This window comes from Punica granatum, chromosome 7 (assembly GCF_007655135.1).
Source record: "Punica granatum isolate Tunisia-2019 chromosome 7, ASM765513v2, whole genome shotgun sequence".
NCBI classification, from domain to species: Eukaryota; Viridiplantae; Streptophyta; class Magnoliopsida; order Myrtales; family Lythraceae; genus Punica; species Punica granatum.
The window spans coordinates 26,276,537-26,290,181 of record NC_045133.1 but is presented as its reverse complement, the minus strand read 5'-3'; the positions used below and the strand labels follow the sequence as shown (position 1 = coordinate 26,290,181).

Here is a 13,645-nt window from a genome sequence, read left to right as displayed (position 1 = left end):
ACTAAGCCCATTATTAGTGTTCCTACATGCATCTTCACTAATTTTTCATGTATGATCCGATTTCATGATTTCTATGGGAATGGTCGAATTCAAGCCCACATCCACTTATTAGCCTAGCCCAGCTACTTTCCACATGATTTTTATTCATTTTGAACCTAACAAGCCCGAAGCAAATACTCTCCACTTAAATTTCCAATTTTCTCTCTCGGTCCAATTTAATTTTTCCGCTCGATCTCACCAAGACTACGTGATTTTTGAAGACATCGGCTTGGACCCCTTTTGAGGGCTGGAGACCGGTATGGATCGATCCATTGAATTCAAATGGGCCTGGGGCCCAATATAAATTCGATGGATTTATCCGGTTTGTGATTGGAAGTTGTCATATTAGAACAGAAACTAACCGATTCTAATTAATCCAATGTGGGTCTCGAAGAGTCGATCGGAGTCTATTGTAACACAATGTCCACGTCTTATTAAAGCCGACTTAATTATTTCGAAAATAGGTTGGGCACTGGACTCTTTTTCAAGTTTAATCGCTCATATTCGAAATCCTTGGGTTCGGGCCCACATTACACAACACAGTTGAACCGATTTCATTTAAATATAACAATTTAACATCAAACAGGTTCTATTTATCTTAAGTCCATTGAACTGGATTTAAGTGATTAATCGGTTCATGCGGTTCCGGTTCAACAAACAATTAAATCTATCCTATCACATGCTTTTGTGGATCAAAATATCACAAACACTTAATCTCAACACCACCTCACTCAAACATATCATAAAACTCACACAACTTAAGAATGGAAACATGAACATGAAGAACAAGTCGATTCTCATACCAACCATATGAACACCGGGATCAAACAAAAGGTTCCTAAACATGATTTCTACATGAATCTAGCACAAACTCACTTAGAACACACAAAGCCGGGATCCCTAGCCACTTGTTAACATTCGGCCGAGTACATAGGGAGGGAGCAGAGAGCTGCTTTGTCCGTTTTCATGTTCGATTTGTGTGTTTCTAGCTCGATTAAGGTGTCATTAGGTCGATTAGAGTAGTATCAATGTTTGTATGTGTTCATTCTAGTTCAAACAACCGATTTTAGAGTTGAAGCCGAAGTAATCCCAATTTTACACATAATAGGGACGGCCAAGCAAGAGAATAATGAAAGCAACACATCAAACCATCATACACACATCAAAGAGGGTCGTAATCATCGACTAAGTTGAGGGATATACCTCTACTAAGTGTTCTTAGGAGGTTAGACCCGGAAATGCTAAGAAAGGATGAAGATAAGCACTCGGCTCTTCTTGTGGTGGCATAGTCGTGAGCCCTCCAAGGTTAGCCGCGGCTCTTCCTTGTTCTTCACAGCTCCTTCAAGTCTCGTGAGCAACCCAACAAGAAAAGAAAGAAAGAAGAAAGGGAGAAAAAGAGAAGCTCGATGAAGACACGACAAGGAGGAAGCCGCAAGGAGCTCTCGGGTGGCAGGTAGATGGGCAGCCACGGGACTTCAACGGGTGCACGGCTTACAGGGAGGTGGAGAGGAGCTTGAGGATGGTGGTCGTGTGGTGAGAAGATGGTTGATGTGGTGGTTGCCTGCCAAGAATGGCCTTGCTTGGCCTCTAGAAGAAGAAATGGAAGGCTGCCGCTCTTCTTCTGTATATGGCTGAGTGTGAGTGCTTTCTTGGCTTCCAATCTATATTTTTCAGACAAGGGATGTAATAACGCTGCTAGGTTTCATTTGAGGAAGTTTTCACTTAAATATGATGATCTAAGGGTCATTAAGGATGCAAAAGATCTTGATCTTAGTCACTGTTTCATATTAGAGTTGCGATATTCTATGAATTTTAGGAAAAGGAGTAAAAGTTGTTCCCGCCCAAGATAACATTTTTTTTATTTAAAAGTGTTATGTATCAGGCACATGGTATTACGTTGCCCCGCCCAATTTAAAGATTGGGTAGGGGCACGATACGATATCAAAGTATGTAAAATATTGATGGTGGATAGCATGCAAATATCACATTGAAACTTTCATGCATGCGCAGTATGCAGGACTTGCGCAGGCTGGTCTTTGGTTAATGGTTAACTATTTCAATGATATACTAATGTATATATACTGAAGAGAATGGCCAGAAAAAAAATTATTTATATATACCGAAGAGGACTAATTTATATTAATTTTTGTTTTCATGGATTTCTGAGCTAATAGTTGCTGAAATCACGTTATGTGTTACCTAATTTTTGATTTTTTTTTAGTTATTACCAAATTAGATTGGATAACTTATCCAAAAAAATAGATAAAATTACTATCGTAATTTACAAGGATCCAAATAAACCCTTTTTATTGTCAAATGTATCCCACTTTATTAGTATTTTAAGTCATCCAATCTTTTATTTATTATTTTATTTTTTCTTTTTCGCTTTTCTATTAAAACTGCAAATGTAAAGTTCACTATAACTTATCATTTTGAAGTTATGAAACATTATTATTGAAATATTTCGATAAAACTATGCGATATATTAAATTATAACAAATTATAATTAAAAAAAAACTCAAAAAACAATAGTTTCGAAAAGCTCAATATTTCGACAAAAATTATAAAAAAACTCTCTTTTATAAATTGCCACACGTGTATTTGTTTCTTACAACCTTTTTTTTTTGCGCATGTTGTGATAATTGTTTGCCATATTAATGGTGCCAAGTCGATAAATTGAGGGGGGGGGGAATTCTTCTGCAGAATCTGAAAAGATTCTCTTGCATGAAAAATCCAACTCCCATCCAATTACTATTGATGAGGGTACACGTCCCCATCATTTAAGAAAGTCTTTAATTGATTCTTTCTCATTATAATCATGACGGACAACATCTCACTAATCCATCACATATATGCTTAAATCACTAAATCTCTTTTTTATAACAATATTACCAATATTTTTTTATGGCATGCGACGAAATAGAAATATCTAATGACGTGGTTTCCACTGATGATTTTAACAGTGCGTGCTGAACTGGCTGCTGTAACTGAGCGCTTAAGCAATACAACCGTTCATCTTACATAACATGTATCATTTAATGTACATAATTAGTTCATGCATGATTTATACCATTTAATTATTTTTCACCCAAAAGATTATTACATGATTTATGTACTGTAATTGATCACGTCAATCTGTATCGCATTGCGATCGGTAGTGTACACTACTCTACCTCGGAGTATCTCTCTCAAGTGTGACATTATTGTCTTGTGGCATTGCCCTCGCTAGTCAAACAAGTCCATTCTACGTCCCCCTTATTTTCATCAACCACCTCTCCCTTTCCATTAGATCCGCCTGATGGTACCGAGGTTTGTTTAACTCTCAAACTCTCACCTCTACCGGAAAATCAAGAAACCCTCGCCGGACACCCACCCGGAGAGATCGTGCACGTAGCCGATCTTTCCCTACTCTCACAATGCAGCTCTGCGGTTGCGGCCACCTTGTCGTCCTGCTCCCACTCCTCCTCCTCTCGGCTTTCGCCGCTGCCCCATCACGGGCCCACAACATTACTGCCCTCCTCGCGAAGCATCTGAGCTTCTCTACCTTCAGTAACTACCTCACCCAGACCCACCTAGCGGATGAGATCAGCGCCCGCACCACCATCACCGTCCTCGCGGTGGATGACGATGCCATGTCGGGCCTCCTCGCCTCTCACCCGACCCTCGGGACCATCAAAAACATCCTCTCCCTCCACGTGCTACTAGACTACTTCGGTACGCGCAAGCTCCACCAGCTCACTGATGGCTCCGCCCTCGTCGCCACCCTATTCCAGGCCTCCGGCTCCGCCCCGGGGTCCACCGGATTCGTCAATATTACCAACATCAAGGGCGGGAAGGTGGCGCTAGGCCCCCAGGACAATGGCGGGGTGCTCGACGTGTACTTCGTGAAGTCACTCGAGGAGATTCCGTATAACATCTCAGTGCTTCAGATCAGCAAGATCCTGCCGTCGGCTGAGGCTGCGGCGCCGGCGCCAGACCCCGCCCAGACGAACCTGACGGCATTGATGTCCGGTCATGGCTGCAAGGAGTTCGCTGACACGTTATCCGCTAGCCCCCACGCCTTGAACACATACAAGGTAACATATCAATTTAAGATGTTATTTTTCCTTATTATGACAAGACTGCCGATTTTTGCCGATGCTAGATAGAAAATTACCCAAAAACAAATGGTAACATTAATTATCATCCATTCGATATGCATTCATTGTAGATTAGTGGACATCTAGCCTAGTCATTAAAATTCTAACCAGTTACACAAGAAGGAAAGAATATTAGAAAAACAGAAATAAAATGATGCGACAATCTCATTGGCGATAATTAAATCCGGAATCTCTTGGCGATAATTGCATGTATTATGTTGGAGCGATTGTCTCAGTGTGTTTATCGACACATCTTACCGTTCCCAATGGCTTATAATTTGAATTTGGTGAATTAGGCCCTCATCTATTTTTGTTTCATGGGCTCGGGCCTCAGGACAATGTGGTGGGAGGGCTGACGATGTTCTGTCCCTCAGACGGCCCGTTCAAGGCGTTCCAGCCAAGGTTCGACAACCTCACCACGGCCGACAGGGTCTCCTTCCTCGAGTTCTACGGTGTCCCAGTCTACATGTCCATATCCATGCTCCAGTCTAATAACGGCCCGATGAACACCCTCGCCACCGACGGCCCCAAGAAGTTCGGCTTAATCGTCCAGAACGACGGCGAGGAAGTCACCCTCAAGACCAAGGTCAACACCGTGAAAACCTCCGGCACCATCTTCGACCAGCAGCCCCTTGCCATTTACTCCGTCGACGGGGTCCTCCTCCCGGAGGAGCTCTCCGAGGCCGTGGCGGGGCCAGTGCTGGCCCCAACTCCGGCGCCGGAGAAGGCAGCGGACACCCCCGACGCAGCGAACTCACCCAAGGCGCCCAAGCACCAGTCACCACCGGCACCGACCTCGGCTAACCCTCCGGCAGACTCGCCGGATGGTGGCGCGGCCGACGAGAGCGCCGACGGCAAATCGAGTAGCCCGGGGTTTGGAAATGAGAGGATCCACGTCGTCGTTTTGGCTTTGTTCTCTGGGGCTTTTCTTTTGTAATTTTTATTTTCAGGTTACTCCTTTTTTTTTTCCTTTTCTTAATGTTTAAAAAAATTAATTGATCCAATGTCGGGTTAAATCATTTGATGCGATTAAGTAATATCTCCCCTTCTTTTTGTTTTTATCTCGATCTATGTACACTTGAAGATCGATGACTTGCAATCGCGACGCTCTGCACTTTATGAATGCAATCTCGAGTTTCCTTGTGTCGTAAAGCATCACATACACGAAGATAGTGGACCAAGTCTAGCAAACCCAATCAATCTATGCCTTGTTTTGGATTAGAGTTTAGCTTAATTCAACTCTATTCTAACTTTATATATATATATATATTTTTTTTAATTGGACTGTAATGGTTGTGTTATTGAATTATAAAAAAAAAAGTATGAAAGTGTAATGGATAGTTAAGAGAAAGTAATAATTATATTGTTAAATTGTGAGAAAAGTAATGAATAGATTGGAAAATTTAATATTAAAAATTGAATTGAATAGTTAAAAAAATTGAAGAAAAAAAGAAAATTAATGATTGTATTGTTGAATTGAAGATAAATGGCGTATAGTTAAAAATAAAATCTAAAATCAAGTAAAGCAAATGTTCACGTTCTTGAAGTATCGACACGTGAGGGTTGTAGTTTTGTAAATCTCTCGATACAAGGCATAAACATAACTAGTACATGGTCCGATTGGTAAACTGATCAATATACAATAGAAAAGCTGAGAAACACGGTGACGATACAAATACTGATACATTATTCAGCATGTTCGCATCTCATATACTTCGGTAGAAGCAATTAGAGCGTCCGCAGAAGATTGATTTCATCGGCACTGGGACAAATCCGGTGCAGTTACCGTGTAACTTTGAGAAACAGACTTCGGTGATGGACCTGAATAGTCCGTCCTCTCGGGCTGCTGGCTGGGATGCATACTCTTCGAAAGGCATCCACTGTCATATCGAAGAACGAAAGAACGAGAAGAATAAAAATGCAACTGTGGTTTGTTCTGTTCTCACGGTAAATGGAAGAAGTTCAAGACATGATGATTTTCTGATCGGGAAACTATGTTAATACCTGGGCAGCCTCGATCTCGAGGTGTTGTCTCCGGATATCGAATGATAAGGGACGCAACATGCACACGAAGAACAGATCCGACTTATCAAAATACGCCTTGTGCGCCTGCCTGAATGCTAGTATTTCCAGGAACTCTGTGTCGATCTGAACGAAACAAAAGACGATTGGCCGTGGAATAGTAATTAAATTTCACATGAAAGACAACTTAGAAAGTATGTTATCGTGTAAGGGGGAACTAATCAAGCAATGCTTACTCCGGTTTCTTCCTTTACTTCGCGTACAATGGCATCATGTATATCCTCGCCCTGTCAGGTATACAACTCCATCAAATAGATTCTGACTTTTCGGAGCACGATAAGTTAGGTTTTTTCAGTTGTGAAGGCAGTACCTCGTCGACAACTCCAGTCGGGATCTTCCACACGCCCATTCCGCGTAGACACCCACTGTTCTCTTGGACCACCAGGATCTGTACACCAACAAGGAACCATCACTTCCGAGGCAATACTAACTAACCGAAATGTTGAAGGAACATAGCTGTTTTAGTATTTCGGTCGTAACTTCGAGACTACTGGTATACCTCTCTTTGGTCATTCAGAACAACAGCGCCGACACCAACTCGATGAGAGGCATTTGCAGGAAGAGTACAAGGAACTACGGGAAGCCAGTTTATGAGCATGAGGTAAGTCGGCTCTGCGTGGTGGAACCAAAATCCTTGCTGCACGGGATTACGATGTATATAGCCCATAAATGTGACAGAAAATGAAGTAATTTGCATGAAATTAAAGTTGCTCAATCATTCGCCTAGATTTAAATTTTGCAGTGGGAAGTACGTGCCAGCACCTGCACTGCACTTTCGACTAGGTTCACCTTCTCGATCGGCAGCTTGATCCAAACTCCCCTCTTCCCCTGAAAAACAAACCGAAAATTCATAGATGATTATATCGTACTCGCAGGCATAGCAGATCAAGTAATTTTATTCCGTTTGATTCTACTGATAATGAAAGCTTTTTGACATATCCAGACTTCTCCTTTACATTTTCATCGATAAACCGCGACAGTAATGCAAACGTAACCTTAGGCTTGCATTTTACGGGACGAGTTGGAGTAGTAAAACCGACATATAACCAAAACAAGGTTTCGGTTTCCCGAGTCTTCTCTTAGCAACCTAATTGCATGTGAAGGTACAGTTACAAGCAAAGGAAGAGACCTGTTTCTTCCAAAGAGACATGGAAGCTCTGAGTGCAGAACAGAAGACCTCTGGCTCCATAACAGGCGCCTTCTTCATGTCCACGATGACTCCTTCATATTTATCGTGCATCACGGGAAGCATGAGCATGGCTTCTTCTACCTCCGCCTTTCCCTCATTGCCAAATGCGATATCAATCCCCGGCGATGACTTCACGAAGATCGACATCACTAGAAAAAGAAACGCGAGGAAAAAATAAAAACCGTAAAGTTTGTCCTGCCCCGAAACGATATAGCAGAAAACATATAACTAGCATGGCAAAATGAAAAATAGGATATAAATAAATGATCATATATATCCCGGAATGCAGCATGGCGCACAGGATACCGTTGCACCGATGACCGACCGACCTTTAAGCGTGTGGAGACTATTTTACCTAACGAATTAGCAGTTGGAACTGGGTCCTGCAGCAGTAGGCATATTCCTATGAGTGGGAAACTTAGTGGGAGGAGACGATCGTCATTTATAGACGGGCCTTTGACTGGCTTTACATCATTTTCTCCATTTCCCATCTGTTAATGGATGCGGAAAACTACTTCGCGCACCATTCCGCCATCTCATCAATTTAGTTTCACATCGCAGTCTCGAACTACGATCCACATATTTAATTATTGCAATGTGATGGGCCAGGGACCACTTCGCGCGTGAAGGGGACTGTTAGTAAATAAATAATAAATTACATCGTATTATGATAAAGTTAGTATTTATAAATAGACGATTTAATTTTCGCAGTCTGATTGGTGCTAACAACAAGAGCCACCTCCTCATGGTACCCAAAAGATGGGAGGTAGATCAGAACTAAGTGGCGAAAAATATCTGGTACACCGGTCAAGGTGGCAGATGCTCTTGCACGGATTAGACGTGACACCGGTCAAGACCTCATGTCCTTTGATAATCCACCATCAGTTGTAATTACTCTAGTGACGTAGGATGCAATAGGGATTCCTTCTCCTATATTTGTACGAGACCATACCATGGATATGATGGGGGGACTAATTTCGCTTGATTTATAATATTTCCATTCTACCAAAATATATATATATATATATATATATGGTACAAATTCAATCCTCGATATATTTATTGTAAAGTTTCCACTAAATTTATCCATAAAAAAAAATAGTACTTCTATCAAAAGAAAAAATTCGTTAAACTTATAAGCGGTTGAACTCATTTGCCATCAAAAGCTAGAGCTTTTGGTTTAGAATAGGCACAAAAAAAAGGGGTAAATTACAAAAAAAAAATCAAAATTTTGTAAAATGTATCAATTTTATCCTAAATTTTATTTTGTAACATAAAAAACCATAAGTTTTCTAAAATGTCTCAAAAATGACCTCCGTTATAACTTTCGTCAATTTTTGCCTACGTGTGACCTACGTGAACTGTTAAAGGGACCCACCATTAGCAACAAAAATTGATAAAAATTATAACGGAGGTCATTTTTGAGACATTTTAGAAAACTTATTATTTTTTTGTTACAAAACAAAATTTAGGACAAAACTGAGACTTTTTACAAAATTTGGATTTTTTTTTTGTAATTTGCCCAAAAAAAATTATATGGTATCATAACGAATTTTGTATTCGCGTGAGCTTACACCCTTGAAGAGAAAATACTTGATTTATGCGTGTTTAAATTTCAACATGCTTGAATTTTTTTATATTGGAGATGAGCTCAGTCTCATATAAGCCAATGTAAATTTAATATGGTATCAGAATAAAGTTTTACGTGTTTGTGCGTGCAGACATTTCACCATGCCCAATGTCGGATGTGGCCAAAAGTACACTTCATGTTAGTCGTCCCTCTCGCTCGAGCACGGAAAATGATGTCCAACTTGTAGTTGAAAGCATGTGGGCCACGTACACGACATGTGTAGACAAGTGAAAAATAAAATGATCATTTTTTGTATGGGTCTGATTGTTGGTTCAATAATACGGAATTGAATAAAGGTCAATTGGGTCAACTACTGGGTTGATCAATTGTTTGGTTTGGTCCTGAGCCACCACACCCTTTACGTCAATTTCAGTACTTATAATTGGATGACTTTTATGCAGTGTTATCAGAACCGGACCGGATGATGAACCGGAAGGGGTACGGGGTCATGGGTTTATGGGTCCAACCGGGGGTTCGATGGGTCGGACCGCTCGTTTATTTAAAATAAAATAAATATTCATATTATTAAAAAAATTATGATAATTAAGATAAAAGTATGATGATTTTAAAGAAATATAACAATAGTATAAGAAAGTATCTATATTTAATATTTCTTACTTCAAAATAAATATTTTATTTTAATAAGTACTTAAAAGTAGAGTTAAAAGAACAAAAAAGTGGTGGTGGCTTGGTTGGTAGTATGCTAATATGAAAAGCAAGAGGTCATGAGTTCAAATCCTTACACAACCAACCAATTTTTACATTAAATAGGAAACCCATAAAAACCCATAGAACCGGCCGGTTTAATGAAATTTTGCTTAAAACCGACCGGTTCAATGGGTCCGGCGGTTCAAAGCTGCTATTTCGGTTTTTAGGCGAACCGGACCGGACTTGGTGCCGGTTCCCGGTCCGACCGGTCGAACCGGCCGGTCCGGTCCGGTTCTGATAACAATGCTTTTATGTTTATATCCCGAAAGGTGGAGAACTTTTAAGATTCCTGGATTCTCCCCGAGGGGTACTCCAAGATCGATTGGAACATCTTGGCACGGATATGAGGTGGTTTGCTGCCGTAACGATCGAGTTAAATTGTCCGAAGCACCTGTATCAAGAGGAATCTGATGGTCACGTTAAAGTGTAAGAACACAAATGTGGCTGAATTATGGTTCCACGCCATTCATTGGAAAACCGAATCGATCCGACAGGGTTAAGCCGAAAGACATTTGGTATTGATAATGGAAGAGGCTGTTCTCGATTCATAAACTAAAATAGTTTCGGAAATTCATTCAAAGACATCCTTCATCGACGTTAGGAGGTTCAGTCAAATTTTTAATAAAAAGTTCCATGGTGGGCGACCCTGGGATCAAAGATTCCCCGAATCAATCAAACTAATTAATTTTAATAATAGATTAAATGATCGATTTGATTTTAGGATTGATTTTTAAAATTTTAATTTAAATTTTAACTCTACTCACTATACAATAAAAATCAATAATAAAATTTTTTTCTTTAATTTTATTAATCATTCAATTCAATTTTTAATACTAAATTTTTTCAACTATTCATTACTTTTTCACATATTTTCTCATAATTCAATAATACAATCATTACAATCCAATTTAAATTAAATTTAATTCTACTTAATTCTAAAATAAAATAAACTATTAAGGTGGCTAAGAAGAGAAGAGCAACAAGGACAACTCTTATGTGAAGCTGACATGCGAATTATGTCATTCATTGACTGAAACCAAACACTGACAAAGTGATGCATCATTTCATTCTTCACGATCAGAAAGCTCGTTGAAACATGAGCATGAGATGTTTACGGTCATGGTAAGACATTTTTGCTCCATTTGATTTCATAGTAGAATTTTAAAATTAAATTTTAATTTTAAAAAAGAGTTGTATAAATGAGATCCATCATTTGATTTTGTATGAATTATTTTGTTTTGTTGTGGAAAAAAGTGGTATAAATGGAGTCCACTCTTTGAATTTGTATGAGTTATTTTGTTTTGTTGTGGGTAGAATTAAATTAGAATTGTAATTCTAAAATTTCATCCACAAACCAAATAAGCCCTTATATCAGATTTTTCCCCTTTAAGAGCTTGAAATAGTTAGAACTTTGAGAGTTTTACACGCGCATGCCCGATCTCGACCGGAAAGGTAAACTCGTGAACCATGAACTATATATCCGGTTGATTTTCTTTTTTCCGTTTATATATACATATATTTTTTGGCCATATATGCTTTCTAGTGAAGTCGAAAGTATGAATAAATTAAGAAAAACACGTCTAAAGTATCCGAACTGTGCAGTCAAAGACATACTATGTTTCTCCATGTCTTTTCACAACTCATTAAGTAAGCTTTTTGACCAGAGTCTGCTTTCACATAATATATCAGCTTTGTCTTTCGACTTGTTGATTCATTTTTATATTTTTATGTGATTGAAAATTAATCGTGTCTATGGGATGCCCGTCCTCTTATTAGTAGAAAGACGGGAACCTTGGATTATGAGGGATTAATTTCCTTAATTATAGAAAGTAATGTATTTTAATTGATGTGATGCATTTGTTCCTTTTGGCAGTTTGTGTACAAATATATATATATATATATATAGATATATTTATTGAAAAGATACAACGGTGTTGTTTCACTAATTATAAGTACCCTCTCTCTCATTATGAAAGCACTATTAAGAGTGCGCGTGGATTTAGAGTTGAGTTGAGTTTTGATTTTAATTGGTTTATAATTATTGTATTGTTGAATTATGAGAAAAAATGCGAAAAAGTAATGAATAATTGAGAGAAATTAATGATTAAGTAATGATTGTGTTGTTGAATTGTAAAAAAATAATGAATAGTTGAGAGAATTTAATATTAAAAATTAAATTGAATGATTAAAAAAATTAAAAATAATAATAATTGTATTGTTGAATTGAAAATAAGTTGAGTTGAATTAAAATTTTTTTAAAAAATAAACACACCCTAAGAATCTTTCTCTTATGTCTCCCAAAGTTCCTTCGAAGTACTACGATTTCAAAACCTCCTTTTTTATTCCAGAATTCCTTCAAAAGCATTTGAGAAATTTTTGAATTCTTTTATTGTCTATTTAAGTGCACATTAGAAAATCTCGAGTGAATCATTATATTTTGGAGAACGTCACCACGCTATTACATCGAGATAGCGACAGAAATTTACGCCAGAGTCAGTGTTTGCCATAGCGTGCCTCGAATCGGTTCTATCATTCGAAACTTTTTCTACTTATTCTTTTTATTTATTGATTGAGTGCTTATTCTTCTTGTTTGATTTTCAAGTATAGATATTCCAACACAACTCATCTCTACCAACCCCCCAGCTGACATCTAACTTGATCGAGTTTTTTTATATATTTACTCTTGTCCCGGTAGATATTAGATAATCGGGTCGGGTTTTGCATAGATTCGATTATAAAATTCTAGATACACGCATAACTAACATGTGTGTATACATGCTCTCTCTCTCTCTCTCGCGAGAATACTGCAACTTTTGCATTTATTATTTCCACTTTAGTCTCTATTATTACAAGAAAAGGGTGGATAAAACCACCTAGGAATGCAATTCCTTATTCCATTACAGAAGTACAGGCGAGAATTGAATCTAAAACATCGTAATCTCAAACAATAGTACGTAAATTTTTCAGTTATAAAGAATGCACAATATCTAATATAATAAAAGAAAAATTATAAATAATTAATAAATGAATACAGGTAGTCCGACTAGATATTGAATCTGCGACTTCTAAATTAATAGGCGAAACACATACGACCTGTGTTACACTTACAGTCGATTGTGTTCATCTGAACTCTCCCAACAATTCTGTCCGGACCAGATAATTTTCCTTTTTTCTATAATCTACATATGAAAAAAGCAATGATTAATGAATTATGTACACTGTCTGTACTTTTAAATAAACATACACTATCGCATCTACTTTTTTAAATATGAAAATTGATTGTGTTTAGTCCTTTTTGTAAACATCATATGATGAATCTGAAGATTGTCAAGTACTTTATCTATGTGATTAAAATTTTATATACTAACATGGACACAATATTATGAGCAAAAACATATGCCGAGTAGACACCTAATAATTGGATATGTTACTTCCTATAATTGCCTTCTACTAGTTCTTCTCGTTCCATGTCTCACTGACAAGACTCTTTCTCTCGTGAAGAGCTTAAAAAATCTAGCAGATAACGTAATGCATATGTCCTTACATTGCCTCGAGTATGAAGTGACATCGACTAAGATCAAACTATAATGATGTTGTTTTAAGATGATAGAATTCCTTATCAAAAATCGTTGCTCTTACTCTCTCTTTCGTATTTGTGAGCTCCCGAACGAGGACATGAAGAACCGATAACTCAAGCCGAATGGTTTTTATCATATCCGAAATTGGGCCTAACTAAAGCAATGTCCAGCCCATTTACGATAACTTTGATTCAGTCGATCAAGAGATGGTCTGGGCTGGGCTGCGCTGGGATGGACTGGGCTTTCTTGGATAGACAAGCAGGAAGCCTGCGTAAGAGGG

General features: G+C 38.4%; 2 protein-coding genes across 3 annotated transcripts; one reads left to right on the top strand and one right to left on the bottom strand.

The window, feature by feature from the left end:
- Positions 1-3,350: 3,350 nt before the first annotated feature.
- LOC116212928 (fasciclin-like arabinogalactan protein 1) lies at positions 3,351-5,237 on the top strand. Its single transcript, XM_031547684.1, has 2 exons — positions 3,351-4,115; positions 4,513-5,237. Exons 1-2 carry the CDS (start codon positions 3,456-3,458, stop codon positions 5,113-5,115), a joined length of 1,263 nt encoding a protein of 420 aa, XP_031403544.1. The 5' UTR covers positions 3,351-3,455; the 3' UTR covers positions 5,116-5,237.
- Positions 5,238-5,699: 462 nt separating this feature from the next.
- Positions 5,700-7,976, bottom strand: LOC116212929 (nudix hydrolase 2-like). Of its 2 annotated transcripts, none has more exons than XM_031547685.1 (8): positions 7,805-7,976; positions 7,390-7,598; positions 7,023-7,088; positions 6,760-6,897; positions 6,571-6,648; positions 6,437-6,487; positions 6,183-6,326; positions 5,700-6,058 (listed from the first exon to the last, which is right to left on the bottom strand). In XM_031547685.1, the coding sequence occupies exons 1-8, from the start codon at positions 7,938-7,940 to the stop codon at positions 5,885-5,887; spliced, it is 996 nt and encodes a 331-aa protein (XP_031403545.1). In that variant the 5' UTR covers positions 7,941-7,976; the 3' UTR covers positions 5,700-5,884. The 2 variants fall into 2 exon arrangements, with proteins under 2 accessions (XP_031403545.1, XP_031403546.1); XM_031547686.1 differs by having other exon boundaries at positions 7,779-7,856.
- Positions 7,977-13,645: the final 5,669 nt, after the last annotated feature.